The 10000-nt window shown below is 54.8% G+C and overlaps 1 protein-coding gene across 1 annotated transcript in view; it reads right to left on the minus strand.

The window, feature by feature from the left end:
* cog4 (component of oligomeric golgi complex 4) overlaps window positions 1-10000 on the minus strand; it is a gene marked incomplete at its 3' end in the record, with an annotated part of 14639 nt that overhangs the window by 344 nt on the left and 4295 nt on the right. The window contains 12 exon segments of the mRNA XM_084475850.1: window positions 8-117; window positions 593-660; window positions 663-675; window positions 986-1078; window positions 1500-1613; window positions 1799-1861; window positions 2861-3026; window positions 3989-4155; window positions 5241-5359; window positions 6766-6890; window positions 7723-7784; window positions 9096-9253. Coding sequence (XP_084331976.1) covers window positions 8-117; window positions 593-660; window positions 663-675; window positions 986-1078; window positions 1500-1613; window positions 1799-1861; window positions 2861-3026; window positions 3989-4155; window positions 5241-5359; window positions 6766-6890; window positions 7723-7784; window positions 9096-9253 — 1258 coding nt within the window.

The raw sequence follows: 10000 nt of genomic DNA on the forward strand, positions 1-10000 counted from the left end.
CTCTCACTCTCTCACCCGGCTGAAGGTGCACTTGAGGACCGTCTTCTCCATCTCCATGGCGACCAGGCTGGTCATGAGGCTGGTGAGGGTGTCGTAGGAGGTGGGGGTGAGGCCCGTCTGGGGGAGGGGGGGGAGAGGGGCGGGTCAGAGGGGGGAGACTGCATCCTGATTGGTCGACGCCCACCAGAATCTAACCGTTTTTTATTAATGAGCAGCACAATATTTTAGAAATCAGTCCAATCTTCTATCTTGTATCCTCAGTGAGCAGCTGAGGACCAATGGCACGACTCGAGGGGCGGGACCAAGCGTGCATTTAAAAACATCACTGCACACAATTGGATAACACTACGACCAATCAGAAGAACACAAGGGCTGACGTATCCAGACCAGCGGAGCTAACCAATAGATGAGACTCTCGCCGTATCCAGATCAGTAAAACAGCAACGCTTTTGGCCCCGCCCATATCAGATACAGCCATGTGATTGGTTCATGTTCTGGGCCAGGGGAATCGCTCGTTCCCAGAGCGACTCGCTGAGCAGATTCAAACGGTGCTCTGGGTGAACTCTGCTGCTGATGATCAGCTCTGCTGTACCTTGAACTCCAGCATCACCTGCTCCAGACCCACGATGAGCTGCTGCACCCACGGGTCGTTAGCGGTACCTCGTTAAACTCCTCCTGCACACACACACACACACACACACACACACACACACACACACACCACACACACACACACACACACACACACACACACACACACACACACACACACACACACTATTGGTTAGATCCACGTTTTGACACTTTCCCCGGGGCCGGTGTCCGGGCTTGGAGCCGGTCTGAGGGGGAGGCTCAGACCGGCTCCAGGCCCGGTGTCGGGCGCGCGGCGCCGGTGTCCGGGCGCGGCGCCGGTATCCGGGCGCGGCGCCGGTGTCCGCGGGCGCGGCGGCGGCGCTCAGCAGCAGCAGCACGGCGGGCGTCTTGCCTCCTCGATGTTGTGGGAGACGGACAGGAAGGCGGTGATCCAGGGCTTGACTTGGGGCTTGACGGCCGTGCTGTTGAGCTCCGTCAGGCCCTCCTGGGGACACACGCTGAGTCAGTCATGTGTTCATCTCATGTGTTCATCTCATGTGTTCATCTCATGTGTTCATCTGTTTGTCTGCACTCAGCAGACTGTTGGTTTAATAAAGATCTGATTGGAGTTCTTCCCATTAGGAGAACGTTTATAAAACGTCAGAAGATAAAGTGAGGCAAGCGATGACAACACTGTCCCTTTAGCCTCATCTGAGCACATGAACATGAACACATGAACATGAGCACATGAACATGAACATGACATGAACATGAGTACATGAACATGAGCACATGAACATGAACGCATGAACATGAACACATGAACATGACATGAACATGAACACATGAACATGAGCACATGAGCACATGAGCCGGGTGTCAGACGGGGGCGGGGCTTGTGGTGCGGGGGGGGGCGGGGCTCAGACCTGCAGCAGGTCTTTGAACTTGCTGGACGTGTTGACGAGGTCCGACAGGCAGCTGTCAATCTTGGCGTGGTCGCCGGAGGCGGGGCTTTGCATGAACAGCTTGGAGCAGTCGTTCTGAGGAGGGAGGAGCAAAACAAGTGGTCAGCGTCTGAGGGCTGAGGGCTGAGGGCCGTCGGGGTGAGGGCTGAGGGCTGAGGTCTGAGGGTCTGAGGGCCGAGGGCCGTGGGGCTGAGGGCCGTGGGGGTGAGGGGCTGAGGGCCGTGGGGGTGAGGGGCTGAGGGCCGAGGGTCTGATCTCACCTCCAGGTTCCTCTTCAGCGTGGTGATGTTCTCGCTGCACACCTCGGCGTTGTTCAGCGTCACCTGAGGGGGCGGCAGAGAGCAGGTCAGCGTAACGCGGCCGCCGCCCGACGGACGCTGACCTTCAGCGGACGCGGCGCGGGAAGACGCGTCCGCGGGGACAGGAAGCGCCGGAGGACGCAGAGCGACGAAGAGGAGACAGCTGGCGACAGACTTTAGGGATGAAGGTCAGCCCTATTGATGCGCAGATAAATAACTAATAAATGTCAATAGTCACGTGGCGTAAATGATGAGAAATGTCACGCTGACAGCAGTCATCATCATCAGCCCTAACCTGTTAACCGCTCTGGATAACCACCTGTTCACTAACAGGTAGGAGTAGTATTATAGTAGTATTATAGTAGTATATATAGTATTATATATAGTATTATACATGATCCTATTTCTCAGGGTGAGAACGTGATACAGTCAGTAATACCACCTCCTTCATTATGATGACTGATGAGAAATCTGTGTGGATCCCAACCACATAATACCGAATCATACGGCTGTGTGTGTCTGTGTGTGTGTTGGTGTGGCTGTGTGTGTGTGTCTGTGTGTGTGTGTCTGTGTGTTCGTGTGGCTGTGTGTGTGGCTGTGCATGCGTGTTTGTGTGTGTGTGCGTCTGTGTGTGTGTGTGTGTGTGTGTGTGTGTCTGTGTGTTCATGTGGCTGTGCATGTGTGTGTGCGTGCGTGCGCGCGTGTGTGTACTGCACCCCCTCCTACCAGGAAGGCGGTCTTGGCGTTCTCAGTGTGTGTGTGTGTGTGTGTGTGTGTGTGTGTGTGTGTGTGTGTGTGTGTGTGTGTGTGTGTGTGTGTGTGTGTGTGTGTGTGCGTGCGTGCGTGCGTGTGTGCGTGCGTGTACTGTCCTACCAGGAAGGCGGCCTTGGCGTTCTCGGTGTGTGTGTGTGTGTGTGTGTGTGTACGGTCCTACCAGGAAGGCGGTCTTGGCGTTCTCGGTGTGTGTGTGTGTGTGTGTGTGTGTGCGTGTGTGCGTGTGCGTGCGTGTGTGTACGGTCCTACCAGGAAGGCGGCCTTGGCGTTCTCCGTGCTCTCGATGCCCAGGGCGTTGAACTTGCCGTGCTGCAGGCCGCTCTGCATCAGGCTGACGGCGCTGCTCACCCCGCGCTGGAAGTCCTGCAGCGTGGTGGCGGGGAACCCCAGCCTCAGCTTATTGTACAGGACCTCCCTGAGACACACACACACAGTCAGAGACACACACACACAACCCTAACCCTAACCCTAACCCCAGCCTCAGCTTATTGTACAGGACCTCCCTGAGACACACACACAGAGAGACACACACACACACAGTCAGACACACAGTCAGAGACACACACACACAACCCTAACCCTAACCCTAACCCCAGCCTCAGCTTATTGTACAGGACCTCCCTGAGACACACACACACACACAGAGACACAGTCAGACACACAGTCAGAGACACACACACACAACCCTAACCCTAACCCTAACCCCAGCCTCAGCTTATTGTACAGGACCTCCCTGAGACACACACACACACACAGTCACACAGTCAGAGACACACACACACACACACACACACACACACACAGAGACACAGTCAGACACACACAGGGAGACACACACACACAACCTTAACCCTAACCCCAGCCTCAGCTTATTGTACAGGACCTCCCTGAGACACACACACACACACACACACAGAGACACAGTCAGACACACACAGGGACACACACACAGAGACACACACACACACACACACACACACACACACACACACACAGTCACACACACACACACACACACACACACACACACACAGTCACACAGAGACACAGTCAGACACACACAGAGACACAGTCAGACACACACACAGAGACACACACACACCACAGGGACACACACACACAGGGACACATTCACACACACACACACACACACCACAGGGACACACGCACAGGCACACACACACACACACACACCACAGGGACACACGCACAGGCACACACACACACACACACACACACACACACACACACACACACACACACACACACACACACACACACACACACACACACACACACACACACACACACACACAGCGTGCGGTGGATCAATAGGGCAGATGGTGCAGCAGCGGGGGGCCCCCCCCCCCCCAGTACCTGAAGTCGGCCTCCAGGGCGGAGGTGGCGTGGTTGATCATGGCGCAGAGGCAGTCGATGTTGGAGCTGGACAGAGCGCGGCTGATGCACTTCTTCACGATGTAGAAGCAGTCGTCCGCCATGCTGGACGTCAGCTGACCCTTCTCGTAAGAGTCCATGGCAACGGCCTGGAGACAGAGGTCGTCGTTAGGGAGAGACAGAGGTCGTCGTTAGGGAGAGACAGGGGTCGTCGTTAGGGAGAGACAGGGGTCGTCGTTAGGGAGAGACAGAGGTCGTCGTTAGGGAGAGATAGAGGTCGTCGTTAGGGAGAGACAGAGGTCGTCGTTAGGGAGAGACAGAGGTCGTCGTTAGGGAGAGATAGAGGTCGTCGTTAGGGAGAGACAGAGGTCGTCGTTAGGGAGAGACAGAGGTCGTCGTTAGGGAGAGACAGAGGTCGTTGTTAGGGACCAGGAGTCATCGTTAGGGACCAGGAGTCATCGTTAGGGACCAGGAGTCATGGTTAGGGACCAGGAGTCATCGTTAGGGACCAGGAGTCATGGTTAGGGACCAGGAGTCATTGTTAGGGACCAGGAGTCATCGTTAGGGACCAGGAGTCATGGTTAGGGACCAGGAGTCATCGTCAGGAGCCAGGAGGTTTTAGGATCATGCCTCCTCTCCTGAATTCATAAAGCTTTAATGTGAAGACGTCGTCTCCCAGTCCCGCCGTGTCAGCAGCTCCCAGTTCCTCCATTAGGCTAATGGAAACCATTAGTGGTCAGAGCTGACCTCTGAGGAGCTCTGGTCTTAACACGGCCACTCCACAGATACCTCACACGTTAGCATAATACGTTTAAATCAATGCTCTGATTATTAATGCTGCGGTGGAGACGACATGAGTCACCTTCATCTCCCCGCTCCCTGGGGAGGAGGGGGGGGGGGGGGCCTGGAGGAGATCTGCTGCCCCCAACAGTCCGTCCTCATCATCACCTCCAGCGTTATATCAACACGCACCTGAAGACTCAGAGCTCAGAGGACCGCCCTAGACCCCGTCTGCTCAGAGTCCCGCCCCCCTCCCTCACAGTCCCGCCCCTCCCTGAGAGTCCCGCCCCCTCTCAGAGTCCCACCCCCTCTCAAAGCCCGCCCCCCCTCAGAGCCCGCCCCCTCTCAGAGTCCCGCCCCCTCTCAGAGTCCCGCCCCCTCTCAGAGTCCCGCCCCCTCTCCCAGTCCCGCCCCCTCTCACAGTCCCGCCCCCTCTCAGAGCCCGCCCCCTCACCTTGTTCACCGACTCCCTCATGTAGTACTCCTCCATGGGGATGTAGTAGCCAATCAGCTCCTGCATGGTGGTGCTCAGCAGGCAGTGCTTCAGCAGCTTCTCCACGTTCTGCTGGTGCTCTACGGAGAACCAGAGGAGAACCTTAAAGACCTGCTGCTCTACGGAGAACCAGAGGAGAACCTTAAAGACCTGCTGCTCTACGGAGAACCAGAGGAGAACCTTAAAGACCTGCTGCTCTACGGAGAACCAGAGGAGAACCTTAAAGACCTGCTGCTCTACGGAGAACCAGAGGAGAACCTTAAAGACCTGCTGCTCTACGGAGAACCAGAGGAGAACCTTAAAGACCTGCTGCTCTACGGAGAACCAGAGGAGAACCTTAAAGACCTGCTGCTCTACGGAGAACCAGAGGAGAACCTTAAAGACCTGCTGCTGCTCTACGGAGAACCAGAGGAGAACCTTAAAGACCTGCTGCTCTACGGAGAACCAGAGGAGAACCTTAAAGACCTGCTGCTCTACGGAGAACCAGAGGAGAACCTTAAAGACCTGCTGCTCTACGGAGAACCAGAGGAGAACCTTAAAGACCTGCTGCTCTACAGAGAACCAGAGGAGAACCTTAAAGACCTGCTGCTCTACAGAGAACCAGAGGAGAACCTTAAAGACCTGCTGCTCTACGGAGAACCAGAGGAGAACCTTAAAGACCTGCTGCTCTACGGAGAACCAGAGGAGAACCTTAAAGACCTGCTGCTCTACGGAGAACCAGAGGAGACTAGCATAGCTCGGCGGTGGTGAGTGGGAGGGGTTTAGGGTGAGTGGGAGGGGTTTAGGGTGAGTGGGAGGGGTCTTTAGTGAGTGGGAGGGGTTAAGGGTGAGTGGGAGGGGTTAAGGGTGAGTGGGAGGGGTCTTTAGTGAGTGGGAGGGGCTTAGAGTGAGTGGGAGGGGTTAAGGGTGAGTGGGAGGGGCTTAGAGTGAGTGGGAGGGGTTAAGGGTGAGTGGGAGGGGTTTAGGGTGAGTGGGAGGGGTCTTTAGTGAGTGGGAGGGGTTAAGGGTGAGTGGGAGGGGTTAAGGGTGAGTGGGAGGGGTCTTTAGTGAGTGGGAGGGGTTAAGGGTGAGTGGGAGGGGCTTAGAGTGAGTGGGAGGGGTTAAGGGTGAGTGGGAGGGGTTTAGGGTGAGTGGGAGGGGTTTAGGATGAGTGGGAGGGGTTTATGGTGAGTGGGAGGGGTTTAGGATGAGTGGGAGGGGTTTAAGGTGAGTGGGAGGGGTTTATGGCGAATGGGAGGGGCTTAGTGTGAGCGAGTGTTGATAGTAACGTTCTGGTAGTCAGATATGAAGGAACATGTCTATAAATCCTCTATAGAACATATCAGTTATAGGTTGTGATTTAACGGATGACATTGAAACAAATTAGACTTCAGATATGTCGAGGTTATGTTAGAGGGTCTCTGGTCGGGGGGGGCGTGTCCATGCGCCCTTTGACCCCTTTGACCCCGTGACCCTTTGACCCCGTGACCCCTGGCTCCAGACCCACCCTGCGTGCTGCTCTGGGCGTCTCCGACCTCCAGGTCGGCCATCAGGCGGCGCCGCAGGAAGCGAAGGTAGAGCTCAGAGCGGGCGTTCATCAGGGTCACCTCCATCAGCACCGGGTCCAGCTCCCTGCACACACACACACACACACACACACACACACACACACACACACACACACACACACACACACACACACACACACACACACACACACACACACACACACACGCACGCACACTCACACACGCATGCACACACACACACGCACGCGCACACACACACACGTGAGTGAAGAAGCCTATTGGCTGATATAACAGGCATTATAAAACAGGTGGCTTAAATCAAGCGATCTGATTGGTTCCCAACTGTTGTATATTGAGCGTATACACACAGCTATGACGCCCGTTCAGTTTACAGAGTTCAGTATCACTCTGCACCTAACTTGAACTGTTGTTAATTTATATATAAAAGCAATAGCATAGTTCACTGAAGCCTAAAAACATGTTGATTGCTGGAGAGGGTGTAAATGTTGTACAGCAATAGGCACACGGTGAGTGAACTCGATAGTAGGCTAAATTGCCGGTGAACCGAGCTACCGTCTCTAGCCTTCTCTCTGAAGGATGCTACCGTGTGTTGCATAGCAACCGCCGTACACTTTGCCGGCAGCCAGGAGGGACTACTTTTTTGTATTCGTAAAAAAAAATGCTTTTCAGACTTTCTCGCTTTTTCAAAATTGAGGGTGTCTATGACTTTCATTTCGCCATACTTACCGTTTTATAAAAGCAATAGATCACTTCAGTCAGTGGAATGTTCTCATTATACCACAGTTAAGGGGACAACGCCCCTTAACTGTGGTATAATGAGAACATACCACAGCCTGTCCTGAGCTACTGCTTAAATGTGGGGCGGGGTGAGGGAGGGTGAGGCGGGTGAGGTGGGGTGAGGGGGGGTGAGGTACCTGGGCTCAATCCTCTCTGTGGGCAGCGGACTCTTCATCATGCTGTTCTGGACGACCTGGAACTACAGGACACAACGAGGTCAGAACGCTGAGCGCAGACACCATCACACCCACACCGCCAGCCCCTCCTCCCCCTCCCTGCTCCCCAGGGGGGGGGGGGGGGGGCACAGGGCCAGACTTCAACAGGGCCGATCATATCGGGGTCAATAGCATCGTGTTTATTCAGAGGACACCTGCACAAAGACTCTGGACCTCTGCCTGGGTCTGTGGGGAGCAGGACCCTTACTGTGGTGGTCTTTACCTAGGTCTGTGGTGGTCTCTACCTAGGTCTGTGGTGGTCTCTACCTAGGTCTTACTGTGGTGGTCTCTACCTAGGTCTGTGGTGGTCTCTCCCTAGGTCTGTGGTGGTCTCTACCTAGGTCTTACTGTGGTGGTCTCTACCTAGGTCTGTGGTGGTCTCTACCTAGGTCTGTGGTGGTCTCTACCTAGGTCTTACTGTGGTGGTCTCTACCTAGGTCTGTGGTGGTCTCTACCTAGGTCTGTGGTGGTCTCTCTAGATGTCTCACCTTGTTGTGGTAGTCTCTCTGCTGGTCTCTCTAGACGTCTCACCTTGTTGTGGTAGTCTCTCTGCTGGTCTCTAGGTGTCTCACCTTGTTGTGGTAGTCTCTCTGCTGGTCTCTCTAGGTGTCTCACCTTGTTGTGGTAGTCTCTCTGCTGGTCTCTCTAGGTGTCTCACCTTGTTGTGGTAGTCTCTCTGCTGGTCTCTAGGTGTCTCACCTTGTTGTGGTAGTCTCTCTGCTGGTCTCTCTAGATGTGTCTCACCTTGTTGTGGTAGTCTCTCTGCTGGTCTCTCTAGGTGTCTCACCTTGTTGTGGTAGTCTCTCTGCTGGTCTCTCTAGGTGTCTCACCTTGTTGTGGTAGTCTCTCTGCTGGTCTCTAGATGTCTCACCTTGTTGTGGTAGTCTCTCTGCTGGTCTCTAGGTGTCTCACCTTGTTGTGGTAGTCTCTCTGCTGGTCTCTAGGTGTCTCACCTTGTTGTGGTAGTCTCTCTGCTGGTCTCTAGGTGTCTCACCTTGTTGTGGTAGTCTCTCTGCTGGTCTCTAGGTGTCTCACCTTGTTGTGGTAGTCTCTCTGCTGGTCTCTCTAGGTGTCTCACCTTGTTGTGGTAGTCTCTCTGCTGGTCTCTCTAGGTGTCTCACCTTGTTGTGGTAGTCTCTCTGCTGGTCTCTCTAGGTGTCTCACCTTGTTGTGGTAGTCTCTCTGCTGGTCTCTCTAGGTGTGTCTCACCTTGTTGTGGTAGTCTCTCTGCTGGTCTCTCTAGATGTCTCACCTTGTTGTGGTAGTCTCTCTGCTGGTCTCTCTAGGTGTCTCACCTTGTTGTGGTAGTCTCTCTGCTGGATGAACTTGTCGACGATCTTCTGGGCCTGCCGGTCACACTCCTGCTGCAGGTGGATGATGAGGGTGTAGAGGTGGCCCGGCCCGTAGTAGGTCTCCACGATGGGCTGGTGGGTCTCCACCACGCGGGCGATGCCTGACCGAGAGGAACCATCGTCACGGCTCAGAGAGGAACCATCGTCAGGGCTCAGAGAGGAACCATCGTTAGGGCTCAGAGAGGAACCATCGTCACGGCTCAGAGAGGAACCATCGTTAGGGCTCAGAGAGGAACCATCGTCACGGCTCAGAGAGGAACCATCGTTAGGGCTCAGAGAGGAACCATCGTTACGGCTCAGAGAGGAACCATCGTTAGGGCTCAGAGAGGAACCATCGTTAGGGCTCAGAGAGGAACCATCGTCACGGCTCAGAGAGGAACCATCGTTAGGGCTCAGAGAGGAACCATCGTTAGGGCTCAGAGAGGAACCATCGTTAGGGCTCAGAGAGGAACCATCGTTAGGGCTCAGAGAGGAACCATCGTTAGGGCTCAGAGAGGAACGCAGAACCATCGTCACGGCTCAGAGAGGAACCATCGTCACGGCTCAGAGAGGAACCATCGTTAGGGCTCAGAGAGGAACCATCGTTACGGCTCAGAGAGGAACGCAGAACCATTGTTACGGTTCAGAGAGGAACCATCGTTAGGGCTCAGAGAGGAACCATCGTTACGGCTCAGAGAGGAACCATCGTTACGGCTCAGAGAGGAACCATCGTCACGGCTCAGAGAGGAACCATCGTTACGGCTCAGAGAGGGACCATCGTTACGGCTCAGAGAGGAACCATCGTCACGGCTCAGAGAGGAACCATCGTTACGGCTCAGAGAGGAACCATCGTTAGGGCTCAGAGAGGA

Source organism: Micromesistius poutassou, assembly GCF_964030765.1.
Source record: "Micromesistius poutassou genome assembly, chromosome: 12".
Lineage (NCBI taxonomy): Eukaryota > Metazoa > Chordata > Actinopteri > Gadiformes > Gadidae > Micromesistius > Micromesistius poutassou.